The 27,668-nt window shown below is 37.5% G+C and overlaps 1 protein-coding gene across 2 annotated transcripts; it reads left to right on the top strand.

The window, feature by feature from the left end:
• The first annotated feature begins 742 nt into the window (after positions 1-742).
• On the top strand, positions 743-24,378 carry LOC18438158 (UPF0235 protein At5g63440). 2 transcript variants are annotated; one of them, XR_002281640.2, is made up of 8 exons: positions 743-1,030; positions 7,142-7,256; positions 17,018-17,171; positions 17,900-17,996; positions 18,382-18,470; positions 18,615-18,683; positions 19,103-19,217; positions 23,846-24,378. XR_002281640.2 is itself a non-coding variant. In XM_011626628.3 (7 exons), the coding sequence occupies exons 1-7, from the start codon at positions 916-918 to the stop codon at positions 23,903-23,905; spliced, it is 699 nt and encodes a 232-aa protein (XP_011624930.1). In that variant the 5' UTR covers positions 743-915; the 3' UTR covers positions 23,906-24,378. The 2 variants fall into 2 exon arrangements, 1 of the variants encoding a protein (XP_011624930.1); XM_011626628.3 differs by lacking the exon at positions 19,103-19,217.
• The last annotated feature ends 3,290 nt before the right edge of the window (positions 24,379-27,668 follow it).

The following is a 27,668-nucleotide window of genomic DNA, read 5'->3' as shown; positions in this document are numbered from 1 at the left end:
ATGAAGATTGGTGTATTGTTTTTGCAAAACAATAAGCCTCAACATTAGGCTCCCTTTAGCAATGGTGGATTTCAGTGGTTATAGTTTTGAGAATATCCAATATCTCATAAAAATTTTAGTCTAACTTTTATGGTATATGAGCTTTGCCGGTACTCCAAGTTATAATGTTTGTGGAGTCCCTTTTTTTAAAAAAGAAATTATTTTCAATAGGAATTAGGAACTCTAAGCAGAGCTTTCGTAGTGTAGAAATGCAGGCTTGGTAATAAATAAATTTTTTAAATATAATTTGATCCTAAATTTTAAAGAATGTATAATCTTTAATATGAAAATCATGAATATAAAAAAATAAAATTGAAAATTAAAAATAATAATTATATTAAAAAACATTTAGACTTTAGTTCTACTTATTTATTTTATGGTCTTCAAAATGGATGCTTTACACCTTTGGACCGCAAATCGTAGAAATGCGATCCTTTAAAACGACCGTAAAAATATTCAATGGTCAAGAGGCGTACAAACAAAAATAATATTCAATATTCACATATTCTTAAAATTAACAATGCTTTATCTCCATTTTACTTAAAAATACAAAAAGTATTACTTCTATAATTTTTGAATTTTTTAAGTGGATTCTTCCCCTTCTCCTATCCAAATCAGTTTTCGGGAAGGCCGATCAAAGTCGCCAATCCGGGTTTTCGATTGGTACACATTACAGAATTTGTATGGGTGAACCTCCTTTGATGAACCAAGTGTGGTGAGTTCTAGAGAGAGAAATATACGATTTTCAGTTCATTTCTAGAGAGAGAAAGATACCATTTCAGGTCAGAGAGAGAGTATAAAAGTATAAAATAGCGATTTCAATGTATGGAGTGACCCTGCTCTGATAAACCAGTAGTGATTTTAGAGAGAGAAAGGATGCCAAAGAGGACGACACACACTTACTCAAGCGAGGATGCCGCACCCGATGGTCCCCAATCCGACCTCTTCGTCTACTACTGCAAGCACTGCGGAACCCACGTCCTCATCACAGGTACCTACTTCTCTTTCTCTCCCTTTTCATCTTTCTCTTCTTTTTTCTTGCAATTTCATATTTAAACCATCTATTCTCTTGGTTGGGTGAGCCTAATTTGTAGTAATTTGGTCCCCCATTTTCTCTTTCCTCGTTTATTTGTTTTTCTGGCTCTGAAAGGTTGTGCGATTTCTTTGTGTACACTGCTACTTGTTGGCTTCGGGTTCTTGGTTTGTTACTCTGCAAACTTCATGTCCTCTTTCTTTTTGTATTTGTGGTAGGATTTGTTGGGTTCCAAATTGCATTTTGTTGGATTTATGTTTTCCTTTTGTACACACGCACCAGGCATTTATTTGCCTGATTTTTGACTTCACAGTGCTGAATTATAATTTGGGATGATTTGGGTACGGTCCTTCAATGAGCAGAATGGCAGAACAGGATTAATGTAGTGAACCCCAAATAGTTGGGATAAGTCTGCGATGATGATGATTTGAGATGAATGCTCCTTTAGTCTATTACGAAAGAAAAAAATATGAGCTTATGCACTAAATCGCGCTTGACTTGTTAGTGCAAAACAGTCCAATGAAATTGTTCAAATTGCATAAAATATAACACCCCTTTATTGCTAAAATTTTAACAAAAACCAAGTATGAGCATCCCAAAAACCTCAGATCTCTTTCTCAAGATATAAAGATATCTGAAAAAAGTTTCACAACAAAGTGTCGTGCTAGAAATCAGCAAGATGGGCTGCGTGAAACACTAACTTAAGACTCCCAATTTTACAGAGAGTTGATGTTTATAGTTTCAAACTTTGAATTAAACCAGAAAAAGTTCACATTTACTACACATGAAAAGAACAATACACTCTTGAGCGAAAACACATGCCTTCTCTGTGAGCCTCTAATAAATTCTCATCCAAAAAGATCTGATAAAACCTTTGAACTTGACTCATCTCACATGCAACTCTCTTCTACCTCGCTTGTTCTAAAAGATTGTGTCACTCAAAGCTAAATGGTTTTCTTCCCCTTGGAAAGCTCCCTACCATAATCTATTTCTCCCAATATCTTAGGTTTTATCTTGTTTCTCTCCTCTTTGAAACACCCAGAATAAAGTTTCTATTGGGGTCACAATTAAAAGGAAATGGTTTGATGTACTGGCAGCTGCACCGAAAAGAAGAGAAAAAAAAAACACTGTACCAAAAAAGTGGAACTGCCCATCATTTACCCATGTTTTTGAATGTGACAGAAAGTTAGAAACTCTAAATCCATTCTTTACTCTCGAAGATCAATTTTCTGAAGAAAAAATTTGATTAGGAGCCCTAAGAACAAGCCATTTTGACTGCCATCTCAAAATCTGATCTAGACCGTTCATTTCATCGCTAATTTGAGTTGGTGCTTTGTAGAAACTCCAAATTCATTTTCTTTTGATGGACATTTATCTGTTGTAGAGTGCCTCTAGGCTCCTCAATCCATGACAAAGATGGAACTTGTGGTACGTTAATGGAAAGCCTGACTAGACTTGAACTTTTGAAATATAACTAAAATTCCATAAAATTTTGTCACACATTAGACTCTTTTCGTGTACTCATCAGTTTGACTTCTTTAAGAGCTGATATAGACCCTTCTGAATCCTTTCGATTTTCTTGATTAACTTCTGATATATATCACTTCTAATAATTGCTTGGAGCAAGAATGACGGATCGGCAAATACCAAAAGCTCCCTTTATCGGAAGCACATTTTGTAGAATTCTTTAATTAATAATAAAAGTTTGAAAATTTTAGAAAATACAATAAAAATGGGAAAATAGAAAATGTGCAATGACTAGGAATTATTTATTAATTTAATCAGTAAATATTTATACTCCTTTGAGGTAATGTTTAAAGACTTGTCTTTCGCTTGAGACTCTGTCCACGCCTGAGGTGAGTCTGAGTGGACTCAACCTAGTATGACACATTAAAAAAAGAAAAAAAAAAGAAAAAAAGAAAAGATAGAGGAAGAGGGCATGTGGCCAACGGAAAGAAACCCCTGGGCTATCCAGCCGATGTGAAAATTTGTAGAGGGAGAAGCACTTAGGTTGCACCTTGTGCTTCATGAAAATGCAGAGGTCAATAGAATTATTGTGCTCAAATGAAGAAATTGGGTCAAACCTGAGGTCACCATGACCATTCCTAAGCATTGGAACATACATACCTGACCGCCATGTTGTATACAAATCTACAAATGTGTGGGTGCCACCCCCACCCCCCACCCCCACCCCCACCCCCACCCCCACCAACCACTAAAAAATCCAACCACCTACAGGTAGAAATCCAAGAGAGAATAGAAGAAAAGGGACAGAAATTCACTCCCGCAAGAGAGAGAGAGAGAGAGAGAGAGAGAGAGAGAGAGAGAGAACCTGGTTGAGACAGAGAGGGAGTGATGAATAGTTGGGGGGGTGTGTGCTGCCCATTTAAGAGAGTGAGGGACACCAAGCAGTACACCTCCTTTGCCCTAGTTTCCAGGGAGATGTACACAGGACTCACCTCGGCTAGAGGCCGAGGCCTAGTAAATCAGCTGAGTCCAATTGGACTCCATCCAGTCTGACAACAACGCTTTCAGGTGATGTTTATGTAACAATAATTTCACAGAATACAATAAAAGGAATATTATGATGAGTTACATCAGAATAATTGATAACAACGAAAGGAAGCTGATTTTTTATTGATAATCATCAACTTTATTTACGATTTCGCACTTTAAAACATCCAAGAACATAACAAGCTTCTTTATTTGCAATTTTATACTTTAAAACATCTAAAAGAGAGAGAGAGAGAGAGAGAGAGAGAGAGAGAGAGAGAGAGAGAGAGAGAGAGAGAGAGAGAGAGAGAGAGAGAGAGAGAGAGAGAGAGATTGAAATTATCTTTTTTACCTTTTATTACACCTTCAAGTGGCTAGATTGATCCTTAAAGTGAGGATCAAGATCTCATGGAGATCCCTATCTGGGAACATTAGAGGGAGATTCTAGAGCAAAATCGACACCTAGGTTAGGTGATCTTGGAAACTACGGATTGTAAATTTTTGTAAAATTATTCCTTAGTATTGTTGCTTTGAATTCTGTAATGGAGCTACCCTTGTATAGCAATTACACACGCACCCACACATTCTTTTGTGTCCTGAATGAAGATTACAAATGCAATAAGTCATACCATAATCATGCACATGGACACTACTAATCAAATAACAAAAAAAGCATGCACATGAATATTATAATACCTCTAATTGCATCTCTATCACCTGAAAATTTCATAAAACTAGAATTAATGGTACCATTCTGCCCATGTAGCCAACCCCAAATAATTGGATAAGGCTTATGTGATGATGATGGAGAAAGTTAGGGTATTATTTCTATTACATGTTGCTATATGGCAACTAGTAGACAAGATGTGGGGTGATTGTCCACATCTTGGCAATTTCTTTTTGTTCTTTTTTGTTTTAAGCAATATGAGAATTTTAAAAGAGAAAGTACAAAGAAATATTGATAAATATGCTAACATCTCATGAATATGATGGGAAGCATCTCTAATAGGGGTGTAAATGGATTGAGCTCCGGACCTGGACTCGACTTGACAAGGTGGGTGGATGGACGAGAACACAGTCAATTCCAGGCTGTTTATATAATTTTTATATATTAAAGACATAAAGTATACCAAGTTGGGTCGGGATTGACCTGACCCGACCTGGTTAGGTCCTGGATGGACCCAGACCCAACATGACCTTTGGGTCCAAACTGCTGGACCCAGACCTGCCCGAATCTGGATCCAGGTTAGCTTCACTGGATCCGATTGCCAGCCCTAATCTCCAGCATGATCAAACCATGTATGGTATCATGAAAGTGACTGATGTCCTGCATCTTCCTTAGCTGTACCAATTTCTGTTTGATCCTTTTGAATCTGTCTAATAAGATGACAGTAGGCGAAATTTTGGACTTGGCTATAGGAGATGACATTGCTCCCCTTTGGGTGGCTTTGGGGATTGTTCAAAGGTGGTACAGGGTCTAATTTTAGTTGAAGCTTTTTATTTTTTGTAATAAAGATGCTTGTTATAGTTAATATGCTTTACGTTTGGACCTTACTAGAAGTGTCTGGAATCACTTTAGGGGAGTTTAGGTTCTAGCAAACTGAAGGTATTGTATGAGAGAGTTTGTTTCTGTATCAGGGAACTAGATGGATCGATGTGAGGATTAAGAGAATGTGAAATTGCATCATATGTTTCCATGCAGTTTATAGAGATTTTGGAAGGAAAGATGTTGGCAGACCTTTATTTTTTGACGTGGGGGTTGGAGAGGATATTCATGAGAGTCCAAACAGATGTTATGAAGTTGCTTGGTGGCATTGTCCTTTTGATGTTAAATTTTGGTTCTCTTTATGCCATGGGTGGAGGATTTGGGAAGCAGGTGTTAGGACCTGGGTAAACGAATTTTGTTTTTTTTTTCTTTTATGATTAATGAAGTAGACTCTATGTGCAACATTCTAGCCGACCCCACATAGTTGGGATAAGGTTTGATGATGATGATGACTCTATGAGCAGCATTTGGTGGCTTATAATAGAGGTTCACATTCCATGACGCAGCTTCTGAGCATAGTAAAAGATAGTGTACAGATGCAAGAGAATGGATAGGCAAAGGTACAATAGGATAGTCGATGATACTGATGTAGAATTTGTTTTCCCTTTCAAGGGATTTGACCTCAGTTATTTGTTGTGAACTCCTATGCTTGATAATACTCTTCAGTTAGCATTCGATAAAGAAAGTAAGGACTGATAAGAGTATCTAGGTTTGTTCTCCTCATTATCAGTTGAGTTCTTGTTGTATTGATACAATTTTTAAACTTTGCTACCATGTTTGGCATTTCTTCATAAAGAAAAGTTGGCTTGACAAAATTAAAATAGATATCATGGTAGCAAAAATCCCTTTGCACAAATTCCACCCCCCGTGAACCCTTAGATTTCCCTTAGTAACTACCCCCAATTCAGATGTTTACAAAATGCACTTTGAGATTTTCATCACAACATCAAGGGATTTACTTTCTCTTTATGTGTTTGTGCAGATGTTTATATTTTATAGAGGTATTGCTAGATCGTACTACATGGGAACAACTTAGTTTTAATGTTTATTTGGGAGGGTAAATATGTTGGCGCAAATGTCTTGTTCTCTTGTAGTTAGACGAGATTAGCTTCAAAAATCACAGTTGAGTCATATGTTGTGCACATAATGATGAATTTTGTGCTTCATATCTGCTAGAAGCATGGGCCCAGTTCCAATTCTTCTTAGAGGAACATAAATTACAAAACATTAAATGTCACTTTGGAGAAGAAGGGAAAGGAAAACATCAAATGGTGTCACCTTTGCCTACCCAGAAAGAAATTGGGTTTTCATTTATTTATGTGATATGATGTGAGTGAGGCAAATAGCATATATTAGCGTAATGTTGTGCATGATGATGTGTTTACATACTAAATTTGTTTGATTTACAATGACTAATCAAATAAATGAAAATATTTATGGTCAGGACGGAAATGATAATAAGATAGAATGAAAATAGCTTTTGCAAATAAAGGACTTATGAAACAAATACAAGAGGCAGGACCCATTTGAGCGGCCATTTTTCTACAAGGCTCGGCTCTGAACTTTTCTATTCTAGTCCATGCTGATATACCCATATTGATAACCTTGATCAACAATATTTAACATCCACCTTCATGAGATTACAACTCAAACAGATGGCAATCCAACCCACTACTCATTTCTATACAAAAGTAATAATTTAAAAATGAAACCACCTAAATAAATGGAAATCTATTGGTTATCCTTGTCTCCTACATTTAAAATAGGAAAGTCCAGAGCTGGCATTGAAACACAAAAATTTAACTAAGGAACCTAACATGAGTTGTTGTCATTGTCATCACTGTTGTTCTTTGATTTCATTTGTACACTCAGTTGTTGTTGGGTTTGCTTTTGTATCTTGAACAGGAGATACAAGTGATAGTCATAAGTTGGATCTGGTTCACCATGTCTTCTTCATTTTCATGTTCAATGCTTCAGAGAAGTTAACGATATGGGCAATTTCTAACTACAAATATATCTTTTTTCTTAAGATACTCAACTGCAGAGAATGCCTAGAAGGAAGACAGACAAGGCTTACGTATTGGACAAGAAGAAACATGTAACAAGACTGAAAACTAACGAAGCGGGAAAATTTCTTCTAAAACGGTAGGCTCAGAAAATATCCCTTGTTTTCTAGTCAATAGTTGTGTTTCCTTATTTGATTAGATTAATTACTCCGTGTTATATACTTGTGGATGATTTTAATTGATTTGCTCAGTTCTGAGGTTCTTGTTGCTTACAAATGCGTATGGCAGTATTTCAAAATCCAGATTAGTTGGGTGGATCGTCCACCCCATAGATCCATGTTGAATTGCCCAATCCTTGGTCCAGATTGGTCCGATTCGACGATCTACAAAATTATTACAGAAATAAAATATTAAATAAAATCGTTTATTTCTTCTTCTTCTTTCTTTTTTTTGGAGGGGGGGTGGGGGGGGGGGGGTAGGGAGGAGATTAGGCCGTACCTTCCCAAAACCGGTTTGGTCCCAGCCGATTCCCGGTCCGAATCGGTGATTCCCGATCTAGAACGCCGGCTTTTGCAACACCAGTGTACAAATTCTATATGAAATCAATCATCTTGGTGAGATGGAGTGCTACTGGAAAAATCTAAAGGATGTAGCTAGTAAGAAACTATTACTGATAATATTTGTATACTGGTTCTGTGGGGCATTCTCTTGGCTGTCTTTTAGGATTTTTAATGGAAATATAGATGTTTGTAGTATGTTGTTTCCCTGGGGAGTGCAGATATAGCAGAATTTGGATACAAATGGCCTGGAAAACACCATAATTGGGAGTGGGACTCCTATTCAACCCTGGTTTGATATATAGTCTTGATGGGTTCAAAGTATTGAATGTGAGGCAAACCGACTTACTTGGGCTGCCTCAGGCCATTAATCATATAGCTATGGTTATGAGTTTCGTATATGTATTACTGCAGGTTGTTTCCCTAGGGTTATCCATGTGCATGTATACAAGGGGAGGCTTATCAACTACTTGCCTATTCTGGCACCCTCCATATTTGAAGTGACTTTTAACCATTATGAGGTCATCTGTTGGTTTTCCTTTTTATGATTTGATTTTTAATTTATAAAAGTCCTCTTCTTGAAGGAGCCTCACCTCTCTAAAGCTTTCGAGGTATACTTGATAATTCACTCTCCACCCATAGTGTAATAAATTCTATCATGTTTCTTTGCATGTGTGTTGAACTATTTGAAGAATGATTGTCGGCTTTTGCATAATCTTAATTTTTTGGATTAATAAACCAACAATCTTCAACATGCATGTCACAATAAAAAACAGAGATTTTTTTTTTTGGGAAGAACTCGATTGACTTGCTTTTTTGTTGCCTTTCCCTTGGAGTATTAGTGGGGACTTCAATATTACAATGTGGTTTTTCAAGAAGAACAGAAATGGTCAGTTCATGGCCAGCATGTCTGCCTCCTCAGATATTGTCTTGGAAACAACCAGTAGGATTGTCTCAACAGGTCTTCCTTTACGTGGTCCAACCATGGGACCAGTCCAACCCTGTCAAAAACTGGCAGGTTCCTTGTCTCCCATTTGGGAGGATCAATTCCCTAGGACCTACTTGTGTAACCTCCTGTTGCTGACCATAAGCCAATTCTTCTTGATACTTCCGAGTGTTAAATGGACAGAAACCTTTTTGCTTTGAGGTGATGTGGGTCAAGGAGTCACACATGCAACAATTAATGCCCCAATGGTGGTTCTCCTATGTACTTCAGGGTTGGGCAGGTTTTCGGTTGGGTAAGAAACTACAACTGCTGAAGGAAGTTTAAAACAATGGAGCCGATTGTTGCCGGGGATCAAAGGTGGGAGATCAATGATCATGATGTAATGGAAGAATCTAACCATCTGTCTCTGGTGGGAAGAGATAGGAGTGTTCGACACCGGACGACCCTTAAGCAGGGGTAGATTTTTTGGCACCAGAGATCTGTGAACAATACTCATGAACAATAATACTGTGAAAAATATTACTGTGAATAGTGTTGTGAACAGTGCCATGAACACTACTGTGAACAATACCGTGAGCAGTAAGAAGTGTCAAAACTAGAGAGAAAAAAAAAAGAGACGAAAAGAAAGAGAAGATAGAAAATGTAAAAGATAAGAGAGGAGAGAGTGACATGGGATTCAATCACACCATGCCCCACTAATATCTTTATTTATAACATTTGTTTAGAGTTTACAAAGGACAAAAGTATCCTCAATGAAGGTAAGTATCCTAATTTATATAAAAATGATAGAAATGCACCAATACAAAAATCAAGTTATTCTTTAACACTTCCCCTCAAGCTGGAGCACAGATGTCACCCTTGCCCAGCTTGGAAAAAATCTGTTGAGTTTGGTTATGACTGAGCGTCTTGGTGAATATATCAGCTAATTAATTTGATGACTTCACATATGGGGTTGTTATTTGCTTGTTGGTCACTTTCTCACGAATGAACTGACAATCCACTTAATATGTTTTGTTCTTTAATGAAAAACTCGATTGCTTATAATATGAATGGCTACCTGATTGTCACAAAATGTCTTCATTGGTTTAGTAATTGAAAAACTCATTTCCCGTGTCAAGGTTTTCAGCCACATTAACTCGCATGTAGTATGAGCCATTGCTCCATACTCAACCTCTGCACTAGATCTGGCCACCACATTTTGTTTCTTGCTTTTCCAAGTCAACAAATTTCCTCCAACAAAGGTGCAATAGCCCGTAGTAGATCTTCTATCTAATGGTGATTCTGCCCAATTGGCATCAGAATAACCCTTAATGTCAAAGTGGCCATTCTTTTTGTAGATGAGTTCTCAGTTTGGGGCTCCCTTCAGGTATCTCAAAATTCTTCTTACTGCTTCCCATTGTGGTATTCTGGGAGAATGCATAAACTGACTTACTACGCTCACAACAAAGGCTATATCTGGGGGCCGTTTGGGAACCTAGAAATCTATTACATGAATATAGATTACACGTAAATATGACATTTCCATTGTTTAGGTACACTTTAATGGTAAGAAAATGGAAAAAGATTACGCGAGATTTCCCCAAAAATCAGGAAATCTATTACGCGCGGTGAAGGGTGAAAAATCTATTACGCACTTGACAGGTAATCGAGGGAAATCTTTCGGGCGTGTCTCTATTTTAGCTACCCAAAAATCTCGTGATTCACCTCCTAATAAACCACTAAAAAAAGGTTCTTCAGCCGCTAAAACGTGGTAGCCATATCTTCTGCAACCAATAGCTCCCTTACCTTAAGCCGCTAAAACGTGGTAGCCCTATCTTCTGCAACCAATAGCTCCCTTACCTCAAAAATCACAGAGCAACCCCATCTTCTTCAATTAGAAGCTAAAACCCGAAAAATCACACAGTAGCCCTATCTTCTTCAACTAGCAGCTAAAACCCGGCAGCCCCAACCCCATCTTCTGCAATCGCAGTTGTAGCTATTGTTTATTTCCACCTATCCAAGATTTTTTTTATTTCCACATATCCAATATTTGTCTTTTAGGTTTTGCAACCACAGTTGTAGCTATTATTCCAAACAAATAAACGAATTTGGGATCTCTGCTAAGATCAGTTTGTTTATTTTTTTGACTTTATTTTTTCTTTTTTACTGCCATTATTTGTTAATAAATTCGAAATACTTGAGTTCACTCACAGAGAATCGTCAAATCAGTGTGCTTGAATTGTTTTTTTTTTTTAAATTAATTTACCTCTTCAATTTCCTCCAATGCCCCAACATAATTTCTCCTCCAATACATCTCATTTAGTAAGCCTTCTAGGTTACTAGCCAAATTTCTCCAAATTTTTTTTATCTTTTGAATTTGCCCATGGAAGTTTTATGGGGAGATATGATCGAAAGGCTTTAGCACAAGAAAAGAAAACATAAAAAATATGATGGCTTATCATAATAAAAGTATGTTATTCCAAAGTAGTAACATCTTGCAAACATGTGATTCCAAGTCAAGACGCAAAGGCATATGCCTGATGCAATTATAAAGTTTAAGCTACATACTAATAGGGATTGTACGCTCAACCATGTTTTGGGTATAAAGCCAAAAAAGAAAAAAAAAAAAATGTTGGTAATGCATTTCCCATATTTCTTTTGGACATAGCCAAACAGTAACAATGTATTTCCCAGGTTGCATCTAAATACTACCCAAACAATGACAATCCATTTGCAGGCAATGTATTACGCCAGTAATATATTTAAAAGACAATATATTTCCAGGTATCCAAACGACCACCTGGTCTAATGATTGTCACGTAGATAAGTCTACCTACAAGTCTTCTATATCTGCCAGGATCTTCTAGTAAGTCTCTTTGATCCACTAAAATTTTGGAACTTGGATCTATGGGTGTATCAACCGGTTTGGCCCTTCACATCCTTGCTTCTATCAGTAGATCAGTTACATATTTCCTTTGGGTCAGACCAATACCATATTGTGACCGTGCTACTTCAATCCTAAGAAAATATCTCAGTTGCCCCAAGCCTTTGTCTTAACATACTATTGCATATAATTCTTCAACTTTTGAATTCCTTATTAATTACTATTGCCTGTAATATTAATGTCATCAACAGAAACAACCAAGATAATAGTTCCGATGGCTCGAATGATCCACATGGCTCTGCAACCCAAATGCCACAACAAGTTTGCTAAATTTCTGAAACCATACGCCTGATGACTGCTTTAGGCCATAAATTGCTTTCTTTAATCTACATAGCTTGTCTGACTCCCCTTGAGCAACAAACCCTAGAGGTTGCTCCAATAGACTTCTTCGTGTAAATCCTCATGAAGGCATTCTTAACATCAAGTCGCCATAATTACCACCTCTTATTCATTGCTATAAATATAAGTACCCTAACTGAATTAGGTTTGGCCACAGAGCAAATGTCTCAGAATAATCAATACCATATTTCTATGTGTATCCCTTTGCCAGTAGTATAGCCTTTACTCTCCCTACAGATCCATCTGGCTGGTACTTAATGGTACATATCTAACAACACCCAACTATTCTCTTTCCTACTGGCAAATTAGTGAGGTCCCAAGTACCATTTGACTGAAGCACAACCATTTCTTCATCCATAGCTTTCTTCCATCCAGCATGCAAAAGAGCTTCCTGATAGTGATCGTGTACAAACATCCCGTCCGCTTAGAAAAACCTTTATGGGTGCGCCCGTAAAAGGTAATTGAACGCATTTAATCTTTCAGAAATTGCTAGAATTCCAATTATGTCACTAACAGTACGAATTCCAGGTTTACTTTCCTCGGTCACACGAGCAAAACAGTCTCAAATAAAGGTATGAAAGTATATGTTGGGTCACACACTAAAAGCACCTTAGAAACTTACTAAAAATTTATAAATCCATCGATCGATATGCACAAAACATCAGATAACACAATAACTTTCCAATCAACTATAGGGAGATCACTTATCTGTTTAAAAACCGATGCACAAAGCTCCGTTCCCCTATAACTCACGATGAAACCTCGAAACAAGTCATTCACAACTTCTGCAACGCACCTTGCAGTATTTCACACTTGTTCCTCTTGGTTTTTCAATGGCATGAACATGCACAACATTCAGAAGCCACCATGTTGGCTTCACACACAGAAAGGAATATTTCTTGACGATTTCAACACCAACAGAATAAGGGTTTTCCCTCTCTCTCTCTTTTGTAAAAAAAGGTAACTATTTTAAAGGAGAGAGAAGAAGACAATAAGCAGATCAGTGTTCTTATACCATGTGAATAATACTCATGAACAGTACAATGAACAGTACCATGACAGTGCCATGAATAGTAAAAAGTGTCAAAACTAGAGAGAGGAAAAAAAAAAAGTAAGAAAGAGAGAAGAGAGAGAAGATGAAAGAGAAGAGAGGAGAGAGAACAAGCGATTCAATCACCCCATGCCCCATTAATATCTATATTTATAATGTTGGTTTAGGGTTTACAAAAGACAAAAATACCTCAATGAAAATAAGTATCCTAAAGTATATAAAATGATAGAAATACCCCAATACACAAAACAAGTTATTCTTTAACAAGATCAAAAGTGAAGCGGCTGTGGGAGATCAGGATACTGCTTTATTCCACAATATAGCAAATTCTATGAGGACATCGAACATGATCATCAAGATTAAAGTAGGCAATAGGCTCTTCGATGAACCTCAAAAGTGAACAGTCTTTGTTGACGTTTTTCATAAATTATTCTTGGCCGAGGCCCCGACAGGGCCAAGAATGGCTAACCTATCCTTCCTAACTTTACCAAGTTGTTAATTAACTAGAAAGGCCTTTCTCGTGTGAAATCTGCCTAGTTGTTTCTTTGCTAGGCCAAGACAAGGCCCCAGGGCTGGATGGAGTCCTTGTTGCCCTCTTTAGAAGGTTTTCGGAGACTTTTTCTACAGATGTCCTAGCTTTTGTTGCCCTCTTCAGTACTCTTTAAGTTAGCTAGAGATCCTAATGTCATGGTCGCATACCCCAAGAATAGGGAGAAATAATCTTGACCCCTACTTGTGGAGAACTTTGCTAAATGTCGAATCTCTGAGCTTATTGTGCTGTTAGACTGGCTTTAGTCAGTATATCTACCTCAGTTAGGTTTAGGTAAGTCGGTTGGTTTGGGCTTCTACAAACTCTAGTCAGTTCTCGGTGTCTTCTTTTCACCACGCCCTGCTGAACCCTGCCTGCCCATCCATTGCAAACAAGACCTGGCTTTCACCATCCCATAAAAAATCCTGGCATTCAACTGGACTGTGCTCTCTAATTGAGCATCTACAGTTGACAACCTCCGAAGAAGAGCAATTCAGGTCTCAAATAGTTGTGCCTTTTATATAAAACCATAGAAAAACTAGTGATCACCCAATCGTTTATGGAACAGTCACTGGGCTTTGGTCAGCACTACTACGAACCTGTAGGCTTTGGTAATGCCTCAGTTGATATAGCAATTGTTTACATTGTACTGCTCTCCACCCTACCCTTCTGCAGGCCTCTTCTATGAGGGGCATGAAGCACCCAACGATGCAATCAAACACTGTATGAGATTGCTAGTGATTTTTATCTGCAGACTTTGTAAGCCACAGGTTATCCTTAGCTCTAAGCCACCCTCCATTGCAAGACCTAGCCTTTGGAGGCCATTTGACAATAGGAGCATTAAACTCAAGATAGATGGCTCCTCGCTTGACAACCCTTGTCTGGGAGGATTTGGCGGCATCCTTAGAAATTACCGGCGCGACTTTTCAGTGCACTTAGGCATTGTTAACTCTACGATGCTCAAAGCTCTTTCCCTTCTTGAAGGCCTAAAGCAATTTCGACCTAAAGCAATTTTGAAGAATACTAAAACTGTATTGTAGTGGGCTTCAAAATCTGCTCATGTCCTCGGGGACTAGATCCTATTTTTTGTAATCTTTTTCACCTTTGCAGGCTTCTATATCTAACTTTAGAGCATCTGGTGTGAGGCTAATGTGATCGCTGACACATGGTGCAGTTGGGGAATATGTAATCAGTTAGCAATTTTTTGAGTTTTGTCCCCTATTTTTTGGTTTTGTTGTTGGGAAAATATCCCCTTAGCCCCTATTTTTAACTTCTATATGTCATGAGACCCAAGAATTGAAAATATTACTTGTAAGCAAAAGGTCTCCATCTTTTCTATCTTAGAACCCCTGGACCCCTTTGACCATAAATTTTTGACCTAAAAAAACACTAAAATGACACCCTATCCAAACTTTTCTTCTCTCTCTCAAAACTCCATCTCTTTCTCTAAAACCCAAAATTGCATAGAAATTCTCCTCTCTACATCGTCTCTTTCTCCTCTCTCTCTCTCTAAAAATTATGTAGCATATTTTCCCTAAAACTTAATATCCCACACTACTTTTCCTCTCTCTCTCAAAAACTCAGCTGGTTGGCTATGGAGTCCCTGTCCATGTAGAGCTTGGGCCTGGTTAAACCCCATCAATGGCAATGTATTAGTTGCAGGATTCATGGCTGGTGCATTGAGGTTTTCATCGACTAGGCCAGTTCTTTGGAGGAAGTCCTCTAGAGGCACAACCACTCCGGAGTTTGAACCAGGGGCTTCATCGGAAGAAGGGTAAGCACCCTTAAAGAACTCGTCAATATTCATGGTGGTCAAGGGTTTTGAGAGGTCACCACCATGGCTCTGCAACTCCTCTAGGGCAAGATTGAAGATGGAGCTCTGCCTCACCAGAGGCTGAAACTGGTGCAATGTCGCTTCATATCCCATTCAACAAACCTCAATTCCTAAAATATAGCATTACAACCAATTAGAAAACTCAGCATAACCCTAAAATTCTCAAACCATAAAGAAGAACAGATTAAACGAAACAGATAATAAAAATCGATCAAAACCATTAGAAAAAGAAAATTTAAAAAAATGAGAAGATTGAATCACCCAAGTGCATTTTCGGTCGATATTCACTGCCATCAGTGAATTTTCTGGTGATCCACTTGTTTTTCCGGCTGTTAATGGTGGTTTCTTCACCTTGCCTCTCGATTCTTTCCTTCTAAGGCAAATTACCAACCCCCAACATGAGCAAAGAAGGAGAAATGAATCCTAATCAAAGTGCACCACCATTTCTTCAAATGATACTAGAAAATGGCAAAAACTCTCAGAGAAATGGAGTCGAAAAGGAAGAGAGAGAAAGTTTTAGGGTTCTGGAGGAGGGGAGGCTTGGGCCTAAAACTAGAGAGACAGAACTTCGACTGGGTCTTCCTGGTGATTACCAGGCCCTCAATTGTCCATCTCCAGTTTCCAAAAATGGCAATTTTTGTGGAGCAAAACGTGGTTTTCAAGACACTGTAGCATCAAAACTTGCAACTAGTGGGAGAAACCAGAAGCTTTCAGGCCAAGAAACCGGGCTACTTCGGCAACAACCAGCTTTCTCTCTTTACCAAAAATCACTTCACCAAAAAACCCCAACTTTTCTTCCATCAAAACAGGCCTCGCCATCGATTTTAGTGAGAGAAACAGCAAGCCCAAAAATGGAACACAAAAGAGAGATGAGAGAGAAACTGTTCTATACTCGTCCTCTGCTCCATCCAATCTCAACAAACCAAGTATGGGGAGCTCTCAGCATTGATAATTTTTAGAGAGAGTGAGGAGAAAGAGAGAGAAGAAAAGTAGTGTGGGATTAAATTTTAGGGGGTCATTTTAGTGTTTCTTTAGGTCAACAATTTATGGTCAAAGGGGTGTAGGGGGTTGTAAGATAGAAAAGATGGAGACCTTTTGCTTACAAGTAATATTTTCAATTCTTGGGTCTCATGAGATAAGTCAAAAATAGGGGATAAGGGAATATTTTCCCTTTGTTATTCTCTTATTTGTTTTTGAGCATTTGGCTTGTGGGTTGCCAGTTTTTGTAGCCATGTACATCATTATTTTCTCTGCATAATACAAAGTGTCAACTTATTCAAAATAAGTCTGAACCTTGAAAATGAAAAGTGATATCTCACGTCTCACTTTGTGTTGCGGGGCCGGAACATGCCTGCAGATACTATCATGTTTTTCTGTCATTATTTTGTTCATTTCAAGCTATCATATTCTTTAGCCATGAGACCTTTCTGAAATAACCATAAATAGTTTGTTACTTATTGGAGAAAAATAATGATCACATTTTCCAAGTAGGAGTTCATAAAAAATGAATGGAATGTCCATGAGCCACCAAAAGGACTGTCAAACCATAGGGCTCTCTGTTTTTCCTTTCCTTTGTTCTGCTTGAAATGTGATGTCTAGTAAAATCTAGGATGATTGAAGCAGAGTTAGCATTTGTGTTAGGTAATATCTGGATTTCAAGCTGTAAGTTAAATTCACGTTGGGGCTTACATGTACAAAACTATGCAATATTTCTTATTCAGAGGAGAAGGAAAACTCGAGAAACAGTTTCGTATGACCTGTAAGGAGTGTGGGCTTCTTGTGTGTTATCGCTCAGAGGAAGGCCTGGATGCTGCTCCTTTCATTTACATCGTTGATGGTGCCCTTAGCTCTGTTGCAGCGGAAACAAACCCTCAGGTATCATTAATTTTGATTGGGTGGCAAATTTGGGAAACTCTCAGATCGATCATATTATGAGAGTGTATACTATAATCCAATAGACCATGGAAAAATCGTAGTCCGTTGAGTTCATCACTGTCCTGTGTTATGGTTGGTAATGGATAGAGAACAGGACACAAAGTTGAGGTTATGTTTTATTCTTGTGGGACCCTCTCTGTGCTACCACTGTCCATTCATAGACAATGATGACCCAAATCGATTTTCCTAAAGCCCTTGGAATATTGTCCAAAAACAGTTCTTGTAAGCATGGAGTAAAATTTTAACCTTCGGTGCTCGTATGAAATTTGCCAAATTCCCAAATTTGGTTTTCTGTTTCTTCCAAAGCGTAACTCATTTTTCTGATTTTGAATCTGGAATTACTTGAGTTCAACCTAGAATTGACTTAGCCATGGGACCCTTTCTTTTTGCTGTGACATAAAAAGGTCTATTTTATTTTAAAATATAAGTTTTGGCCAATGGTACTCTTGAAGTCCATAAGTTTTGATTTGGGTCCATTTAGGATCCTCTCAAAAATTTTGAAAACTCAACCATTAATGTATTAATGAAGAAACAGGAATATCGTAAAATGCCATGTCGTCTTTGGAATTGTAAAGGTCAATTCATTGTTTATATGTACAAGCTGTAGGCGTCAAGAGAGCAGGTATTAACTGGTTGATCCATTGTTTCCTGTATTATGATGGAGGCAGGATGCCCCTGTGCCGCCATGTATTTCACAACTGGAAGGTGGCCTTGTCCAAGTGGCGATAGAAGTTGAAGACCGCGCGCAACGTTCAGCCATTACTAGTCTCTCTCTCTCTCTCTCTCTCTCTATATATATATATATATATATATATGCATGCATGATTGATTGTTTCCTTCTCTCATGAGCTGTAGGGTTATCACTGTTCATTGAATTGATGATAGAGGTGATGAAAAGAGAAAGGGACCCATCAGAACATTACATGATTCATATGGTGGGTCCTCTGCATTCATCACCATCCGTCATTATTGTACAGTGATGACCCCAAGGATTATGCTTTTCCAATGATCTTTTGGATTCCTGTGTGTGTACGTGTTTGTGTGTGTGCTAGTTTGTGAGTGTATGGGTTTTCAAACCAAATGATTCTAGATAGCATCTCTTTAATAAGCCACAAACCCTCTCTCATGATTTTCAATTATTTTTGGACAGGAGTGAATGCCGATGATGTGCGAGTGACTGTTGCAGCACCAGCAGCACGAGGGGAAGCTAACAGTGAGCTGTTGGAGTTCATGGGCAAGGTATGCATACCTGCAACTCTTACTTTCCAAGGAAATTACTCTTCTCCTTAACCTTAATTGCTATCATCTTGCATTTTACTATAAAGAATAGAAGGAAAAGGAATGTCTTGGTTCATATCTTAAGCTTGGATCATCTTAATTCAGGTGTTAGGCTTAAGGTTGACACAGATGACACTTCAGAGGGGCTGGAATAACAAATCAAAGCTGCTTGTGGTAAGTTACCTGCCAATAGCGTTTTGCATGAAAGCAAAAGAAATGTAAAATGCATTTTTTATGAGAGGTTAGTTATTCGGCGCTTATCAATTTGATTTGTAATTTCTCATGTGCATGGAGCTTTTCCTATTGCTTCTCACAGTTTCATACCCCAAATTGGCCCCGGTGGTTCTTGGATTAAAAAAGCCCTTACCCGACCAACTTACCTAAACGTCATTTTGAGGGTTGCATTTTTTGTCTTTTCAACATGTCCTTTTGGTTGGGCCTTTATGGCAGTGAGAGACTTCTGGCCTATTTTCGGGCAATTTCTGCTCATGGTGCCAGGCCATGCTTTCCTACCTTAATGTTCTTGGTATTCTTCCTTTTTTCCCTGCTTTAGAAGGAAAATTGGCATAATTTTTTCCATGGATGTAAACCAGTGTCCGAAAAACCAGCCAAGTTGACACAGACTTAGCGGAGTAACACGGCCTCGCAGATGGCTGAGGCGACTAATGTGTACATTATCAGAGGATGGGGCTACCTGTAAGTACTTAGGTGAGTACTGTAGCGACTCGCATGAGTACTGTAGAACTAGGGTGAGTACTTGGCAAAGTAGTACAGTACTCACCCGGGTACAGTACATTGATAGCTATAAAAGAGCGGCCAGGGAAATTTGCTGTGGTTTCTTTGATTTTGTAGTTTAGGGTTGCCCATTTGAGCCAAAATTGCATCCTTGGTAAGATTTTACCCTGATCTATCTATTAGAAACAATAGATTTGAGAAAAAGACCAGATTTGATATTATTTTTTAGAACAAAAAAATTGTCAGTTTTTGCTTGATTTGAAAGATTGCGATTTCCTCACAATTGATGGTCCATCTTCAACGAAATTTGATCCCTAGCCTATTTTTTTGCCCTCAATCCAACCATACGCTTGATTTAAAAAAAAAAAACACAAAACGAAAGAGATTTTAAGTTTCCATTTGCTATTCATCCAAATTTTTCAATAGCTCGGATCACCTAGATCCATGCTCAAAACTCGGAACTGGTTTTGGAGTTTTGATTGGGGTCATGTGTGGGAGCTTTGACAAGGATTTTAGTCATCAATTAGCACCAAGCACGAAGATCAAAGGATCGATCTAGGCATGTTTCATTTTTTCAATTTAAATTTGCACGAAGATTGAAGGATCAATCTTGGTATGTTTCATTTTTTCAATAAATTCATAAAATTTCTTTATTTTTACAAAATCCATCATAATTTATTTAGAATATTTTTATATAATTTTAAATTTTATGATTATTTAATCTTTCTTTTTTTCAAATTTTCTTAGTTTTCCTTTTTTGGTTTCTTGTTTTAAGACAATAGTTTCAAATATTTTACTATTTCGTGTTTTATTTAATTTTTTATTTTTTTGGGTGTTTTATATTATTTCAGATTTTTCATAATTTGTAGTGTTTCTATTGAGCTTTTTTGGCCACTTTTCCAGCTCGGGGCAAGACTTCATCAATTCAAGCTGGACTTGCCTGAGTAACTCAGCCAGGTTAGTGGCTGAGTTTCAAGTCTGAGCTGAGCAAAAAGAAAAACATGGATATAAACAGGTCTCTCAACCCTTTGATGTCAACAAGTGATGGGTGGGGGGCATCGTTCCTCCACTCCAAGTTATGCACTTTAAGCATAGGAATGGTGCCCCACAACCATTCAAAGTTGACATCAGACGGCTAAGTGACCTGTTTGTATATCCCTGCAGGATATCAATAGGCGCACAAGATATCATATAAAGGTGCTATTGTGTGTGGAAACCCTTCTTCAAGTAAAATACCCTCGTTTTTTGAGAAATGACCCCTCTAATTTTTAGTAGTCCCTTTATAACCTGATTTCTTCTGTTAGTCCCTTTCATTTTAAATTTCTCATCCAAAATATTTTGTATTTAGTAAAGGGAAAGTGTTCATCATCCACATAAACCATTGGAAAATCCATCATCTGTTGACGGTTGGGAGAAATTGGGACACACCATTGGGGGCATTTGTTGTTCTAGTGCATCCTAACTCTTAAATTAGTCAATTTTTCAATGGCTATGGATGATCTAGTGGAACTATAGTTTCTCCATTGTCCGATACTTTCCCACTAATAATTGTAACCCAAATACCAGGTGCCCTTGTATGATGTTCCTTCCTATGAAATCATTTTTCATCCCCTGGATCCTACCCCTCATGATTGATTTTCAGGGTGTCAACTGGCTACATTCTTAATGTAGGCATGTTCTCTAGATTATCATTGTCTTTATCATCATCGTCGTCGTCATCATCATCATCATCACCATCACCATCACCGTCACCATCATCATTATGGAAATTAATAGTATCCCCTGCAAAAACCTACTCTACAAGAAACCCCCACCAAATTGGGGTTCCCATCAAAACCCGCTGTTCTTTTTCATACCAGCTTGATGCAATAATCATATTTGGGGCCAAAATGCCCCAGCCTATCTATCCCAAAAGGCCCTCCATGCTTTTCTTGTGCGAGGAAAAACAGCAGGGCATTTACTTTCCCTCCTTTGGGGTAAACTCTGTCTTAACATTACACAGTCAGTGAACTCCTTTGGGCTTAAAAGGTGACAGATCTTAGTTGATTGGAAGCTCTTCCCTCCTCCTCCATAAATATAAACCCCTCTTTCATTGAGCTGAGCCTCATTCTTCAAAGAATACCCAGAGTCCAGCATAACTATTAACACTAAAAAAATCATCGAACCCATCTTCTTATTCATGGGAACTCAATTCAGCTGAATCGCTAGAAAAACCCAACTTTGTTCCCTCTTTGGATGATGGACCGATTAGTGCCTCCCCTTATCATCGTCTTTATCATCATCGTCGTCGTCATCATCATCATCATCATTATTATGGAAATTAACATTATCCCCTGCAAAAACCTACTCTACAAGAAACCCCCCACCAAATTGTTCCCATCAAAACTCGCTTTTCTTTTTCATACCGGCTTGACTCAATAATCGTATTTGGGGCCAAAAATGCCCCAGCCTATCTATCCCAAAAGGTCCTCCAAGCTTAATCTTTTCTTGTGTGAGGAAAAACAGCAGAGCATTTACTTTCCCTCCTTCGGAGTAAACTCTGTTTCAATATTACAGTCGGTGAACTTCTTTGGGCTTAAAAGGTGACAGAACTTAGTTGATCGGAAGCTCTTCCCTCCTCCTCCATAAATTTAAACCCCTCTTCCATTGAGCTGAGCCTCATTCTTCAAAGAATACCCAGAGTCCAGCATAATTATTAACACTAACAAATTCACCGAACCCATCTTCTTATTCATGGGAACTCAATTCAGCTGAATCACTAGAAAAACCCACCTTCAATCCCTCTTTGGATGATGGACCGATTAGTGCCTCCCCTTATCATCGTCGTCATCATCACCGTCATCATCATCATCATCGTAGTCATCACCATCATCATATGGAAATTAACATTATCCCCTGCAAAAAACTACTCTACACGAAACCCTCCACCAAATTGGGGTTCCCATCCAAACCCGCTTTTCTTTTTCATATTGGCTTGACGCAATAATCGTATTTGGGACCAAAATGCCCCAGCGTATCTATCCCAAGAGGCCCTCCACGCTGTATCTCTTCTTATGTGAGGAAAAACAGCAGGGCATTTACTTTCCCCCCTTTGGGGTAAACTGTGTCTCAACATTACAGTCGGTGAACTCCTTTGGGCCTAAAAGGTGACAGAACTTAAGTTGATCGGAAGCTCTTCCCTCCTCCTCCATAAATATAAACCCCTCTTCCATTTAGCTGAGCCTCATTCTTCAAAGAGTACCCAGAGTCCAGCATAATTATTAACACTAACAAAATCACCGAACCCATCTTCTTATTCATGGGAACTCAATTCAGCTGAATTACTAGAAAAACCCACCTTTGATCCCTCTTTGGATGATGGACTGATTAGTGCCTGTGAAAACCTTCGAGTTTGTACTAAATTACTGTTGATTTGATTGTCAGAAGAGCTATGGAATGCCACAAATAAATCCCATCGTATCACTTCCATGGTATCACCCTGTGAATTGCCAGAAAGCTCAGTTATCACATACATGGATTTTGGAGATTTGTGATGAAATACCATTCTTTGCATAAAGACATTTTTTATCTTTCAATTTGCCCCCATGAAATCAAGCAACATATAGAGACAATCATGTGACAAATGCAGTCGATGGACATTTCGATTGAGTCAAAAGACATTTCATGCAGACAACAGAGAATATAGAATAATATTTTCCAAGAGAATCTGATGCTTTTTAGAGATTTTTTCCTTCTTTGCTAATGTAATTTAGTGAGGATGGGCATTTTTGTCAAAAAACCGCTTTAAGAAAACACGTTGGGGACTTTGTTGAGAAAAAAAAAATAGTGGGGTTTTACTCGTTTTGCCAAAAAAAAGCTTTTTTTGAAAGGGATTGTCTACAAAGAGACCATTTATCTTTGGGTGCAGTTGGCATACGGATGCATCCGTAGCTATAGATGTAAGGTGCACCTTCAAATTTTATCATGGTATATAAATTTGATGTCAAATGTTCGTAGGATTATCTCAAAATCTATTTTTATATCTAATTATAAAATTTTAAATTTCAAAAATAGTTAAAATGAAATAGATCTATAAACATATGAAAATCTTGAAAGTAGACGGCGTAGATAATATATTGTAAAATGCACTATTTTTTAGCCTTAAAATCTTTTTATTTTTCATGGTCATACATCTCGATGTTGAGATGATCAATCAAAGGGTTTTTCAACATTAAAACTAACTTTTCCAATAGATTTTTGAGGTGCATCCATAGTTCTACATTATAAGGTTGCATCTTTATATAAACTTTTTCCTTTATCTTTTGTACATGGAGGTCGCTATCATTCCCACCATTAGATGTCAAATTGGACTGCTTGGGGTGCGTTAAGAAGTCTGAGAATTTTCTTTTTGGAACTTTGTGTCTATTCAATGACATTGTTACAACGACCTATTTTGAAATTTAAGGGACAAGAATTATTGTGACCTCGTACAAAAGATAAATAGTCTCTTTGTAGACAACTCTTTTTTGAAACATGGCGGTGGGAGATAAATTCCCATGATCATTATTATTGTTATTATTATTATTATTATTATTAAGGTTTTTATGCAACATGCATATCAGATAGAAGATTTGTCTGCAAGAGAGGTGTATGAGAAGCTGTTGGAAGCTGTCCAGCCGTAGATTGGTAAATGACCAAAATGCCCCAATTGTTCTGAAAAAACCTGGATGCACCATTGGCGTATCGTTATATTCTCACTGCAAGAGAAGTGAGTTCGATGCCCTTGGGATTCTTATTCTTCTAAGACAGAGAAAGAGCACTGTTGTGAATGACTGATAATTTGCTTTGCTGCCAACTTCCTTTACATTTTTACCATGGTGTTGAATTATTTAACACAAAAGTGCCCCTTACTGCAACCTCCTTGGCATTTGAAGAAGACCCTTTCAAGAAATTCTACTTTGGGTGCAGGGTGATTTTGGTCATTTTGTTGAATAGCATTAGGTTGAGCAAGACCCTTGTTTTTTTACTGGTATGCTTTTGAAAGGATTATGATTATGGATACAATAATAATTGTGGCCTTGTGGGTTTTTGACATACTCCACTAGGGTGTCATTGCTTTAATATATGAATGAATGTCATCAAGTTTGGATAGAAACGCTAAGTAAATAAATGTGTGTGTTGGAGTAGCATTTGTTTTGTGATAGTGAATGGTGACATCAAACATAGGATTTGTTTAAAAGTAGAGAAAAAGCTGCCTCATTTCCCGCCCCTAGATTTACCTGGATAGTCCCACCCCATATATAATAAATGATACCATTTCTCAAATTTCGCAAAAGTACTCTCTCTCTCTCTCTCTTTAACCACTAAGGAAAAAAAAATACTCTCTCTCTCTTAACTACTGAGGGAAAGAAAGTAGTACTCACATTCTCTCTCTCTCAACACAAGGGAGAAAAAAAGTGGTACTCTTTCATGCATGTCAAAAGGTGGTGCTTGCTTCGAAAGGAATGGGGCCGCTTTTCTTTTCTCATTCTTTTTGTAGCTCTCACTTAGAGAGAGAGAGAGGGGGCAGTTGCCATTTGTCAATAAGAAAGATGAAAAAGCAGCTGTCAATTGTGAAGGAGAGTTTTGATGGCATATGAGTTATTCAAATGGACCAGCAGTTTTCATTGTGTACGAGAAGAGGTGTATATTTTGTAGAGAGAGAGAGGTGGCAACGGGCCGAGCCACCCCTGGCCCAAGGTAGGGAGAGATAGGTGTGGCAATGGATTTGGACGACCTGCCAGGCATACCCGATATGGGTCCATGATGGGTTCAACATTTGTACACAGTGGGTCGGTTCCAAGTCCAAAACCTGGACCCAAACACTATATAGGTCTGGTTGGATTCACCATTCGCAGAACCGGCCGGTTAGAATCAGAACCAGCTAGTTAGTTCGGAACCATTAGGGTTTCGAGTTCGGTTAGGGCCGGTTTTGGGGTTCTAGCGTATATATCTATCTACCCAAAAAATATTTGGACCAAAATCGGCCGGTATATAAACTAGCGGGTTTTTGGCATAACTGAACCGGTTCTAGAAGAAACCATTTTTAATGGGTTTTTGGCATAACTGAACCGGTTTTAGAAGAAACCATTTTTAATGATATAACGGGCGTTATAACAGTGTTATATAACATGTTTTCGTTATTTGATACAGAGCCATTATTTTTGACAGAACTCATGTTTTCTTTTGGTTCAAGGTCCGATTTGATTTTGCGATCAAGATTCGATTTGATTTTGCAAACTTTATCAGCCTTTTATAGAGAATTATTGAACGAAATTATTGATGTTACTCTATAAAATAGTCGATTTGGGATAAAAAAAACTACTTAATTTCAAGTTTTTTTTTACGTTATTTCGTTGTTCTTCATTAGTTTGATCAAAATCTGCTAAGGTTGTTGGAGTTGATTTGTTTTTCAATCAAAATTGGGGGTTTTTGTAGATGAAAGAGATAGTCAGACTACTATTCCACTCTTGATTTCATTGAAATCTAGAGATTTCGGGCTCAAAATTGAAATTTCTTGGATGTTATTTTGGTGTTCTTCAAAGTTTTCATGAAAAATCAGCCGATCTAAAGATTTTGGGCTCGTTTTTTATTTGTTTTCAATCAAAATGGGGGGGGGGGGGGGCACTGAGATATCCATACTATTAAACTTTTGATTTCATTAAAATCTAGATATTTCAAGCTCGATTTTGAGATTAGGCCTTCATTTGAGTTGAAAGAAAACAAGATAAGCTTCGACTCAATTTTTTTAAAATTTGTTTCCTAATTTTTTAGCCTTTTTTAGGATTTTTCAAACAATAGTTGACTGAAAATATTGATTGCATTCAATAAAAGAATGGATTTGAGAACAAAAATAGACATTTGGGACTTGATTTTTGAGATATCAATTTTTCTAAAAATTTTATTTTGCTTCATAAAATTATGTTTTATGATAAATATGGGAAGTGTTTTTATATTTTGCTTAATAACATTACGTTTTTTTTATAAAATTATTTTTTTATATAAAAATATATTTTTTGATGAATATGACCAAAAAAAAATGATTTTTCTATATTTAATTTTATACTTTTTTTTTAACAAAAAAAATGAAGTGCATGATAATGTTGCTCAATCTTTTGCATGCCATCATAGATGCTATTTAATCGCGATACAACTTTAAACGTTTTGTAATTCTCATATCCATATCAGTGTGTTGTGCACTATTTTTTCTGTTTGTTGCATATCATAAGATGTACTTTTTGTGAAGTATGCCTTATTTAACTTCATCGAAAAAGTATTTTATGAATTATGCTTTATCCAACTATATGGAAGATGTCATGTTTGTTTCCTGTCTTAATTAGTTGGTGTTTTTATTTGATTTAATAGCATCAAGCTATTTTGTTATTTGCAAAACAGTATATAAACTTTCGTTCCTAATGTGAGTGATTTTTGTACAAAAGAAACTAGAAAGTTTTTCATGTACGGTTTGGGATGAATATATTAATTCTTGGAAGAAGATGTTACATGACAAAAATATCTTCAAAGAATATCCTAAAGCACAACAATTTGCTGAAGTTTTGTCCGTTATAATGAAATTTCATTAGAATTGCCCTGTGATTGAAGTTATTTTCCACTTAGTATTATCAAAATGCTCTTTAACTATTCCTGACTGGCGATGCGGCACAGCCGCGACACTACAGAGTCCACCCGGTCTATCTCAACTTTTTCGCCCAGTAATCCTTGATAGCGAGACACAACAGTACTCTGACCCCCCTCGTCATTCTCATTATTGTTAACCATTGTTATTTGGCCTTTGTAACTCCATCAATTGAATTAATGTCAAATTGTAAAGTGTCTTGCAAATCTCCATAATATTCAAATATTAATTTATATAAAAAATTGTTTAAATTTTTTTTTGTAAGATAAATGTATGTAATATGATAGTATACACTTGATATAAGTTTTTTCTATTTTTTTTATTTTTTATTTTTTTGAGGGTTTTTAACCCATTAAAAAAAAAATCTACTTGACCGGTTAGTCCGGTTAACGCCCATGTTAGTCCGGTTCCAGTTCTAATCGCTCCCATCCCTCCCATCCCCATGTCTGGTTAACCATTCCAGTTCGATTTTGCGAATATTGGTTGGACCCACCCATACCCGTAAACGGTTGGAGATACAATATTTCAAGCCCTATTCATTTTGGTGTATTAAGGATCATGTATTATAAGTTGATAGTCATATTTAACTATTAAATGATAAATCAGACAGCTTGAAATTTAATGGCGGGGTGATTGTGGCCTTGTTACCAATAATATGGGTATATGATGATTAAAAAAAAAGGACACCAAAATTAAAAAAGAAGCTCATAGTGAAGGTAGCAATGGACTTGACCAGACCCAGAGCCTAGCGGATACGAATATGGGTAAAA

This window comes from Amborella trichopoda, chromosome 6, assembly GCF_054954075.1.
Source record: "Amborella trichopoda isolate Santa Cruz 75 chromosome 6, AtrichopodaSantaCruz75HAP2 v2.0, whole genome shotgun sequence".
In the NCBI taxonomy this organism is placed as follows: Eukaryota; Viridiplantae; Streptophyta; class Magnoliopsida; order Amborellales; family Amborellaceae; genus Amborella; species Amborella trichopoda.
This window is presented reverse-complemented; position numbering and strand designations above follow the sequence as displayed.